Source organism: Centropristis striata, chromosome 6 (genome assembly GCF_030273125.1).
Source record: "Centropristis striata isolate RG_2023a ecotype Rhode Island chromosome 6, C.striata_1.0, whole genome shotgun sequence".
In the NCBI taxonomy this organism is placed as follows: Eukaryota; Metazoa; Chordata; class Actinopteri; order Perciformes; family Serranidae; genus Centropristis; species Centropristis striata.
Window position 1 is genome coordinate 28,530,123 of NC_081522.1, and position 12,450 is coordinate 28,542,572.

General features: G+C 33.3%; 2 protein-coding genes across 2 annotated transcripts in view; both read left to right on the top strand.

The window, feature by feature from the left end:
• Positions 1-2,264: 2,264 nt before the first annotated feature.
• LOC131973939 (C-C motif chemokine 3-like) lies at positions 2,265-6,128 on the top strand. The gene is made up of 3 exons (XM_059336078.1): positions 2,265-2,414; positions 4,731-4,854; positions 5,488-6,128. The coding sequence occupies exons 1-3, from the start codon at positions 2,348-2,350 to the stop codon at positions 5,579-5,581; spliced, it is 285 nt and encodes a 94-aa protein (XP_059192061.1). The 5' UTR covers positions 2,265-2,347; the 3' UTR covers positions 5,582-6,128.
• Positions 6,129-9,064: 2,936 nt separating this feature from the next.
• The window catches only part of vps9d1 (VPS9 domain containing 1), a 46,281-nt gene continuing 42,895 nt past the window's right edge, over positions 9,065-12,450 (top strand). The window contains exons 1-2 of the mRNA XM_059334932.1: positions 9,065-9,211; positions 11,631-11,703. Coding sequence (XP_059190915.1) covers positions 9,065-9,211; positions 11,631-11,703 — 220 coding nt within the window. The remainder of the gene's footprint in view (positions 9,212-11,630; positions 11,704-12,450) is intronic.

The following is a 12,450-nucleotide window of genomic DNA, read 5'->3' on the forward strand; positions in this document are numbered from 1 at the left end:
ATTAAACCAATCAAAAAGCTAGAATGCCCTGTTGAGCTGCAGATTTGGCAATCAGTTAACAATGTAGCAGAGTAACATGCTTAAGTCTTTTGTGTTGCTTAATGACATCACAGCCATGTTGCATAATTAGCATGCATTCATCAGAGAGTGAGGCAGAGTGTCATCAAATGTAGCAGTCATTTCTGTAATGGTGCTCTCTGACTCATCCCTAAAACAACAATAAATAACATTGAACATCAATAACTGGTCATTAATGTATCCTGTGTAAAAAACCTAAAATGTGATTAACACTTGAAATGCTTCCAAACACCTATATGTATATAAAACACAGTGCTGCAAGGCATTCTGGGAAACACTCTCCCCCAACACGTTACAAAACTCTGTGTTGTCATTTACACATTACAAGGTGTTGTTTCAGTCAAAATCTATCTGAAATATACTTATTAATGCAGGCAAGTGGTGAGGGTGGAGTGGGTGGCAGCAGTGATGCCGTTGGCAGAGAAGTAGAGTTGAGTATCATCGGCATAGCTGAAATTTCAAATGAACAATGTGCACAGTCCATGTCATTTTCTGCAAATCTATATGTACTTTCTCCTCCACCTGGACTTCCACAAACACACCTTCCAGCCACTGAACATCTACACTCATCTGTTTAGCACTGTATTTATCCCTTTAAGCGTATTCATAAACTGTCAACTGCACTTAATTTATACTGATCTATATGCACTACCTATTGCATCTGCTGCTAAAACCTATGCACAGCCTATTGCTGTACAAATGCACTGTGTGTACTTTGTACTCTGGTTACATGCTAAACTGCATTTAGTTGTCCAAGTACCTGTATGTGCAATGACAATAAAGTTGAATCTAATTTATTATAATCTAAATATGTGCTGCAATGAGTATTTCTTTTTCCTATCATTGTAGAGATCTGCAGACATTTTTTCAGTGCTAGCGTGCACAACAATGACACCACAAGCTGTTGCTTTTTTCTGATAAGATCTGTAAGGTTCTAATATGATATGCAAACTTTTTACAAAACACCACGGTTCGTTTGTGAAATGCTGTTGATCTCACACCATCTATTCTATATTCTATCTGCCTGTGTGTGACCACACTTAAATGGAAAATGCAAACATCAGCAGAATCTCTATGTGTCCTGATAGCATCTGCTGGTCTGTGGTGCAGTGTGCAACTTCATGTGCATGCTTCTTTTGTTTGCTGTAGGCAACAATACCTGCCCTGACCTGGTACTGAAAAGGTGGTGAAATTTTCCTACGAAGTTTTATTTTATGAACTTCTGAATTCTCATTAGATTTCATGATTCCATTGCAATTACTTAGTTCGGGAACAAAGAGTAATGCTAATGTAATTTAGCCATGCATGCAACATTTAGCGGTTTATAGACACACATAGAAAACTGTCTTTCTATACTTGTGAGAACCCACATTAACATATATAAACCTTTACCCCTAAACTAATTCTAACTTTAAAACCACTTGTTTAGCAGCCCCCTGTGAGAAAGGGCCTTTCAGACTCATACTGACTCATACTGAAGTCTATAGCCTCTTAAATCTTTTTTTTTCTTCAATGGAATTCAGTCAAGTTGAGCTCTCAGCTCAATCTAATAAATGTGCATCCTTTCTGTGTCTGTTTAACCCTACTGTTATGTTCGTTTCTCAGGAAAAGCAATTATGTTCATGGGTCAATTTGACCCAGGGCATGTTTAATTATCCAAAAGTGTCAGAAAGTAAAAAAAAAAAATCACAATAAACATTGTTTATATTTGATTAATAACTCCATTACTAACCATTTCAATCAATATTTAGAGCTATGGTGTTCTATGGTGTTGTGTTATGGTGTAAAAAATGCATGGTAAAACTTTTTTTCATGTACATTGGAAATACCTACATATATTTTTTTTTACATGACATAGATTTTTAAAAATCTTATTTTACATTTTATTTTATTTTCTTAATGAAAAAATACTTTTAACTGGGTTTTTTTTTCTCTAGATTTTTAAACTTTGAAATGGGTCAATTTGACTCCACAACATAACAGTAGGGTTAAAATACATGTTTTTATGAGCAGAATAAAAAGCAGAGCAAGTGTTGTGGGTTGTGGGTGTGGTTTTGTTGTGGGATTTTTAATCTTGCTGTCAGAGAACTGGGGTGACCCCTAAAACTTCCTGTCACTCAAAACTGTAACAACACCCACTCTGGTAGTTTTCCTAGAATTGCTGCACGTGGACTTGAGAACATATAAACAGCAATAAGACACATATTGATCAGAGCAGATCCCTTCAGACAGCAAGTACAGAAGAGCACCGTCACACACTGAGGACATCATGAAGACTCTGAGCATCACTGTGGGACTCCTGCTGCTGCTCACTGTTTACTACTGCACCGCCATCCGTAAGTCTCATTTACAGACCAGATTGGAGAGAAATGCTATTGGGGTCCTGGTGATTTTTTAAAATTCCATTATTTAATTTTATATGATCATTACCTCATGCATATCTGAGTCTCAATCTACCTGATTATCTGATTTTCCAGTGTTTTAACAGAAATCAGATTTTCTATATATACAGTGAACAAATTAATTACATTTTGAGAAAACTAAATACAATCACAATTTCCATTTTAGAAGAAATAATAATGACTAATGTATCCTGAGTGTGCAAAATATCCTACAAAAGTGTTTATTTGTAGAATAATTGCTCAAATATTTACAACCCCCCCCAAATTCCTTCAAGATACCAAACACAATGTGTTACATACAACCCAATATACAATATAATAAAAGGCTGAAATATGTGCTACACATATTCAAAGTCAGAAAACCATTATGAATCACATGCATTTAATCACATACTCACATTTGTTTCAGTTCTTCTCTCTGCTCTACTCGGGTCTCTCCTGCAAATAAGATCTTTATCTCAGTGAGATTCAACCCTCCTCTTATGTTGCAGGTCAAATTGACCCATTTTAAAGTTAAAAAATATTTAAAAAATAGTTTAAAGTATTTAAAAAAATAAATATAACATAAAATAAGACATTTTAAAAATCAATGTCATTTCAAACCATTGTATTTTATATGTAGGTATTTCCAATGTAAATAAAAAAAAGTGTCAACTTGCATTTTTTATGAAAAACGAGTGAATTATTCTCATTGAACCATGATCTATGAGAGGGAAAGAACACCACTGCACTAAATATTGATTGAGATGGTTACTAATGGAGTTATAAATGAAATATAAGCAATGTTTATTGAGATTTAAAAAAAAATATTCTGACACTTTCAACCAATTAAACATGGTTATTACTGATCCTGAAAAAACAAACATAACAGGAGGGTTAATTAAAAATGTTGCACTAATATTGAACTAGTAGGTACAACTATAGAGCTTAATGATTAAGTTAATAACCCTAAACTGACAAAACTCATATTTTCAAGTAAAATATTTATTTTGCCATCACTGTCTTGGAGGGGCTACCTACAGTTTACTGTACTGAGATTCCTGTAGGGGATATACACAGTTGCTCATAAAGTTGGAATAAAATAAATAAATAAATAAATAATAATAATAATAATAATAATAATAATAATAATGATATATATATATATATATATATATATATATATATATATATATATATATATATATATATATATATATATATATATATATTGCTGATCCTGAAAAAACAAACATATATATTAGCTCTTTCCATAAAATGATTGTGATAATGTGGTTTATTCTTTTCAGATAAAGTGTATATCTTCTCAAAACTTTATTAATCAATCTCTTCCAAACATATCACAATGAAATTGAAGACACAATTAACAGAGGATTGTTTCTGAAAACAAAATTATTCCAACTTTAAGGGCGACCGTGTATTGGAAATTTTTTTTTTGATGTATGATATTCAATACACTCAACTTCAACACAGTCTATGACTGTCAACAACTCACATGCCCAAATGTTAACGTGATGATAAAGATCAATACTGTTAAAAACTTTTGAAGCCTGATAAAATATGTAACTTTTGTGAAGGTGGAAATTAAATAAAAAGATAACTTTCAATTCAGTTCAGCACAAAGATTTCAGCACATTTCAAGATAAGCAGTTGCATACTTTTAAAGTATCAAAAGTAAAAAAAGTAAAAGTACTTGTTATGCAGAATGGCCCCGCTCAGATTGATTCATATATTCCAAATATATAATTTGTATTATTGCTTTCATCTAAGCAGTGTTTTTATTTTTATAAAAACAGGGATCATTTAAATTACTTTTATAAGTTTTATTAAAAAAAAAAAAAAGTCTAATCACTTTAAATTGATCATATATTTTATGTTAAATCTCGACCTTTAAAGTAACTAAAGCTGTCAGCTAGATGTACTGGAGTAAAAAGTAAAATATTTGCCAAAAAATGTAGTGGAGTAGAAGTAAAAAAGTTACATAAAATGGAAAATACTCAAGTAAAGTACAAGTACCTCAAAGTTCTACTTAAGTAGAGTATTTGAGTAAATGTACAGTATTTAGTTAGTTTCCCACCACTGACATTCAGTCCAGTGTGAGACTTGTTTGTTTACTGAATAGCTCTCCTGAGAATGACATGATGTTGCGAGCATGCAGCAGCACAGAAGCTGACTTGTTGTGAATCGAGGTCACTTAATGACTTAAAGTGTATAATGCTAAACAAATCATGTCTTGTTTTGTCTTTCCAGCTCTTGCAGTGAATGAAATAGCACCTGGATCATGCTGCTTCCAATTCTTTACAGGCAGGATACGGAAGGAGAATATTATCTCCGTCGTCAAGACTCACAGCAGCTGTCACGAGATGGGATTTGTGTATGTCTTTGCTGAACTTGTTTATGTCACTAGAGTGATTTCTCTCCAGAGAAACTATGTTTTTTTTTCTGAGCACAAAACAGAAAGAATAAAAAATATATGTAAATCTCTGTTTACATCCGACCACATTAGGCCTATATTAGGCCTTCTGTATTTTTTTCTATACTATATATGTCATATACCACTTATATATATATTTAAATATATTTATTCATTGATACTACGACATGCAACAACCTATTTAACCTATTTAACATGCTAAAATATATTTTCTCCAAAGTACAATATCTTTAAAATGCAAAGTACTTTCAGGAAAACAAACAGACACAAAAAAGATATATTAATAATAAATGCCAAATAGCAGAAATGTATGTATATAATGTGTATAGTGTGATGACTAAATTTCCCCACTGGGGTATAAATAAAGTCATATCTTAGCTTATATCTCATCTTATCTTATCTTATCTTATCTTATCTTATCTTATCTTATCTTATCTTATCTTATCTTATCTTATCTTATCTTAAATAATTAACATATTTGAAGGAAACATGAATGAGAAAATGCTGAAAAAATGTATTTTCCAGTCCTAACTCACACTAACTTGTTTATTTATTCATTTATTTTTTTTGCAGGGTCAGTACTGCCAGTGGGAATGAGGTCTGCGTGAGCCAGCAACAGAACTGGGCACAAAGGGCTTTCAAGCAACAGGAAGTCATCGAGGAGTAAAGATAGTCCTCATGATCAAACATCTCCAAATGCCAATCATGATGATGCTCTGCCAGATTTCTTTATGATTATCAAAACATATTTTTCCAAAAGGCTTTACACTGTGCACCTTCATGCAGTTGTACAACTGTTTTACTGATTTACCCTTATTTTTCTTTATTCTCAATCATTACATTTTCATTCAGCAAAATCTATTGATATATGCATTCATTAAGCTAAACAATAAAAAATCAATTTGGATGAATATGGTGTTGTATATGACTTATTACAGCTGTGATCTCTCAAACATTTGTGACATATTGAAATGTTTTCTAGAATGACTTTTGGTCTAGGAAGTGTTTAGCTTTTGTTTTTGATTCCATCCTGCAATTACCTTCCTTTAGTCTAAAAGTTAATGCAAACCATCATTATTTATATAAGGGTCACACAACTCCCAGTCAGTCAATAAGGGTATGTGCATAATTGGTCAAATATTAAGATTAAGGTTAAAATCAAGATTAAGATTAGGATTTCCTTTATTAGTCCCACAATGGGGAAATTTCAAGGATTACAGCGGCAAAGTGGATAGCAAAAAACAATAAATAGTAAACAGCAGTATAAAAAAGAAATATAAGAGGTATTAGCAAATAAAAAATATATAAAGTATTAACAATTTACAGTATAAACAAGTAGAAATATAAAAAATATTAACAATTAAGAAAAAGATAAATTATAAAACGTAACGTGTAACGTGAACATAATATACAATGCAGAAAGAGTCAGCAAATTGATATGAAATATGAGGTTTCTACAGGAAGTTATCAATGAGAAAAAGGTGAAATATATACATGCTTATAGTAATACCTATAGCATTTCTCACTATGGGCCAAACCAATGTTTGCCTTTCCTGGTGGCCTATTTAACAACTGCTGTAACTCTTTATTTCACAGTTTAATTGCAAATAATAACAGCATGATAGCTATAACTTGCATGGTCACAAATGAGGCCGACATGAAAGTTTGCACAATTCATCCACACACAGTCCTAATAATTTTGGACATGATTTAGGCATTACCTTACAGTCATGGTCCTCAGGTAATCAGCATATTATTGTATCACTGTGTGTTTTCATGCAGACTGAGATCCCAATACAGTCTATTGATAAGATAACAACTTTTGTTGGGCTTTGACTGAGATTTGTGTTCTCTGAGTGATTTACAATGTGTATTTAAGTATTTTTCCCATCATATAAAAGCTAAGATTGCAGTTTCATTAGTATGTGATTGAATACCTCAAAATTTAAATTATTGCAGTAAAATGTTCCTTTTTTCTCTCCACCAGCCTTTTGCCACTGCAGGTTTATTTGTATCCCCATTTATTACTTTTCCTGGGGTCCACCGAAAAAACACTTACTACAACCATGTCATGTCATATGTAGTCGTATATAGACTACAAATAAATGTTAAGTCATATAACATACATTTGCATTTACATACAGAGTAAAGTATGTGCATATTAAACAGGTTATAAATACATTTATGAATTAATACAACAAGTTACAGCGCTAGTCTGTAGTACTGCAATCCTGTATCTGAAGCTTCTGCAGACCTTTTTTTGGCCTTTTGCTGCCCATGACCATATCACAGGATGTGTCACATGCAAACAACTTTAATCAGCTTGGACACACACATAAGTGACACCTTTTAGCAGCAGACAGGTCACCAGACTGTCTCAGGGCAGACACATAGAGACAGACAATCACACTCTCATTTGCACCTACGGGCAAGTTAGAGTTAGCTGCATGTTTTTTGGACTGTGGGAGGAAGCCGGAGTACCTGATAAGAACCCACAATGACACGGGGAGAACATGCACACAGAAGAGCCGCAGGCCGGAGTCGAACCGGCGACCCTCTAACCACTACACCACTGTACAGCCCATTATCTCATCAATAGTGATTAATTACCCAAATGTTTACCCATAATTTGGCAGCCATAAGCAGTAGAACAGCTTGTTTCTTGACCAGTTTACTCTATACATTAACAACACTGAAGGCTATTGGCATGCATCAGATACAAAAAGAATCCCCAATCCTATTCTTATCTATAATATAATATATTTTATGTTATCAAACTCCTCACTTCCTGATATATGTTCACATACAGTATGTTGGGTAGCCTACTTTGAAACATTATCCAGTGTGATGTGGCCATGGACGAAAACTGTGATAAAACAAAGAAGAAGCAGAAAACATAAAAAAAAAAAAAAAAAAATCAATATTATAAAAAATAACTGGAAAAACCTGTGTCACTGTATGTCTACCTTGATGGATATTTCTAACAATCCTTTGAACCCTAGAACTGTTTTAATGGCTAATGTGTGCAGCTGTCACATAGAGTAAAACCAAGATAAAGTGATATCTGTGTTCAGTTTTTAATTTGTTTTACAACAGTGGAATGTCACTAAGTACATTTACTCAAGTACTGTACTTAAGTACAATTTTGAGGTACTTGTACTTTACTAGAGTATTTCCATTTTATGTAACTTTATACTTCTACTCCACTACATTTTGAGGCAAATATTGTACTTTTTACTCCACTACATTCAGCTGCCAGCTTTAGTTACTTTTCAGGTCGAGATTTAACATAAAAACATCATAAATATTAAGTGATTAGACGTTTTCTTAAAATTAAACCTCATAACAGTATATTAAGTAGTTAAAATGAGCCCTACGTTGAGAAAATTGAAATGCATCAATTATAATCCAATAATATATTTGGAAAATTTAGAATATAATGCTGTAAGTTGGTCCATTCTGCATAACGAGTACTTTTACTTTTGATACTTTAAGTACATTTTGATGCTGATACTTTTGTACTTTTACTAAAATAACTTTTGAATGCAGGACTTTTACTTGTAGTGGAGTAATTTCACAGTGTGGTATTATTACTAAAGCAAAGGATCTGAATATTTTTTCCACCACTGTTGTTCATAATTTGCTAATTAATATCAGTATTCAGGTGAATTAGTGCTCTGACCATAGACCAGGGATGGGCAACTGGAGGCCCGGGGACCACATAAGGCCTGCACCCTCACTTGAAGTGGCCCTCAGTACAACTACATGCATTTGAGCATTAAATCTTAAAAGTGCAGTGTAAAAATGTACTTACTTCTTGCAATTAATGTTGGTCTGCTGTTCTTGCACTGAAAAAAAAAGAAAGAACAGTAAGTGGTTATTTTTTACTCCCTCAAACCTTTTGTATTCCTACTGTTAAACATGCATTTGAGCATGAAATATGTTACGTTACTGCACTGTAAACATATCTAAAATTGCAGTTTCACCATATCTGGTTAAGTGCACGGTCCTATATGTGGCCCTCTGGTGGTGTCGATGAAAAATGGTGGCCCCCTCCAGCATTTAAGTTGCCCATCCCTGCCATTGACTGACTGTACTCTGCCCGTCCCGTACAGTAGGAGGCAGTATGCATCTTTGTTTACCATCTGCCATGACAGGACTCAAAGAAGAAGAAGGAAGAGAAGGGGAAAAGAAGAAGAGGACCATGGCTGCATCTGACAGTGGGGCGAAGCCTCTTCAGAATGCTATGAAAATGGCAAAAGTAGCCATACAGTTGGACGGAGAGAACAAACACAAGGTAGAGTGCTTCAGAGTTTGTTTGCGACGATGACACGAAGGTTTAACTCCACATAATACAGTCTGCGGGGATGTAAACAGAAGGAGGGGGCGGGAACCGTTAGTGGGTTAGCTAGCTAACCTGTCACTTAACATTATCTTGTGTTTTTCTTATGAATGTAAACACCTGCTGGGAGTCATTCAACAACTGAACGCTGTTTATTCCACAAATGTCAGTTGCCATGAAATATTTATTTCTAACCTTAATCCTTACCCTATTAAATTGACCAACGTTACCCTCTAGTCTTGTTGTTAATATACATTTAGTTTTAGAACAAGTTAGAGCTTGTTATTACCATGGTTATTACACACGCAAGAGCGCTTTGGCACTATAACGTCACTATAAAACGTATTGAAAACCACTTTTTATTTTATTTCAAGCTACTATAATAATGTCGCTATTAAATGAGACTTGTTAATCTAGAAAGAATACAGGCAGATACCTTTTCCTAACACTCCAGGCTCAATATCGCTAGATCTCGCCATTAACATTAGTCTACACTATACGTTTATCAGTAATTATATAAATTCCATTACATGCATTGTTTTTCTCACAATATAAAACATATTATGTATGTTAATTATTAAGTTTTGACACTAGATAGGCTATTGGATTTTTTTGGGGGAAAATAATGAAATAGTTGTTTTTAGTAATGTAATAGTAATATATATCTCTACAAGATTTTGTTGTTGTTGTTTAGTTGTATTTCCAACATAGTGAAACTAAGCAACACTGGCTAATTATATGTTTAAGTCTGACTTGTTACAATGTCTTACCCCATGGGGCCAAAACCAGTGGTGGAAAGAGACTAAGTATGTTTACACAAGTACTGTACTTAAGTATAATTTTGAAGTACTTGTACTTTTCTTGAGTATTTCTATTTAATGTAACTTCACACTTCCACTCCACTACATTTTGTGGCAAATATTGTACCTTTTACTCCACTTGATTTAGCTGACAGCTTTAGTAGTTACTTTTCAGGTCAAGATCAACAACAAAAAACATGATTCTCATATAAAGTGATCAGACGTTTTTTGATTAAACCTCATGATAGTATATTAAGTAGTTGAAGTGACCCCTACCTTGAGAAAATTCAAACACTGCTTACATAAATGCATCAACAATTATAATACATTAATAATAATTAATTCAGAATATTTAAAACAATCTGAGTGGGTCCATTCTGCATGATCAGTACTTTTACTTTGATACTTTAAGAACATTTTGATGCTGATATTTTTGTACTTTTTACTTAAGTAAGTTTTGAATGCAGGACTTTTACTTGTAGTGGAGTAATTTCACAGTGTGGTATTAGTACTTTTACTGAAGTAAGGGATCTGAAAACTTCTTTCACCACTGGCCAAAACATTAATATACATACAAAACATTATATAACATAAATTCAGTGAACTAACAAAAGAGTGATCAGTGGAATGTGTGTAAATTCAGGTTGCAGTATGGTTTATAGAGTGTATGTAAACTGTAAACTGTGACTAGTAAACATAAAATGGCATATATTGAATAAAAAACAAAAAAAGTTAAATAACTACTTATTGATTATTAGTAATAGTGAAATAGTAGTAATACTAAATAGTTTCATTTGAAGAGTCTTGATTAAACACATTAGTTTTATTACTGTACTAGATGAGATATTATATAGTGACACCTTAATCACCAAATAGAATTTCATAAAAAGGTGACCACCAGTACAGTGAAACAATGACTATTCACCCATCATACGCACACTGATCTTGGTCTTGGGGGGTTGGACCCTTTCCAATTATTGGATAGGGCAAGAGGCAGTGTACACCTTGGACAGGTCACCTGTCTATCATCAAGCTTCATCAGTGACTTAGATTTTGTACACTAACAAAAAAAAAAAGAAGGAAAAAAAAGTCATGTCTAGCTTGTAAACTGCAGGAAATAAATGTTGTAATGGCCAGACATAATCGTCAGTGTGTTTAGAAAATCCAACATTGAGACAATTCAACAAGCAACACATAGCACAACACATAGGCTAATTATCAATTTAGAGGTCTAGAATTGAGTGCAAGAACACTGTGGAGACTGTTTATATTTTTGGGTTGGCAACCAGATTATAGTGAGTCCATTGTGCCTCTGTAAAAATATTTTTTTTATAAACACGGCATTGAAAAACAGATGTCCTTACAAAAACTACACCTGAATTTATTAATGCTTGTTTGAAAATCTTTGTTGGTGCTGAATATTTTTATTATTGTAGATTTATTTTTTAAATATATTATACACTTATACAATATACATTTTAAGCTTCACAAATTATTGTTATTATTATTATTCTGTTTACTGTATACTACAGTCATCATAAGATACTACATGCTTTCTACATGTCTTTCTGCAGGAAGCGTACTGTGAATACCTCCGGACCATCAACTACATATCTCATGCACTTTTGGAGGACGCTGGGTCACAAAGTAAGAGTGACATATATATGATAATATATAATGATAAAAATATGTATATATTAAGAGGCTTTAGGATAAATATCTATCCTTGTGTTTGTTTTGCCCTTTATTGTCCAATTGGACTCAAATAAATGCAACATTTCAGAATAATTGAAATGCTTTCACTTCTGAGTGCTTTCATGTGTGACAGTTAAACCTTCCCTTGTTATGAGAATAGACTGTAAGAAGTATAAAATCAGTAGATAGTGTAAAATGGGATTTTACTTATAGCTCTCTGCTGTAAGTTACAGCTTTCATTGTATAAGTAGCCAGGACTTACTGTTTCATAGCTTCATTGTGGTCATATGAACAAATTAGGTTTTGTATTTAGTCTTATCTTTGCTCACTAAAGGGAATTCCTATAATTCGGCAATAAAGTATGGGATCTATAGAAAGTAGAGACTGTATACATACTAAAATATAACGAGGCCTAAGCAGACGCTGCAGGTATCTTATGTTGTCAGCAATGGTCTGCTGAGGGTCCTGAACTTTGCAGCCTATTCTCCTTTATTCTATAGGGGATATTACTTGCATTAGCACGTATTCACATCAGACTGAAAGAGAAAGATGTTGCAATAGACTAAACCATAATGGTACCATTAAACCTGCATCAAGGATTCAGTCGTCTACCACTCTCTAGTGGCAATCAATAGGAACTACACCATTATAATATTATGTTTGCCTTGAACTAGGGATGCACCGATCCAAGTGTTTCAG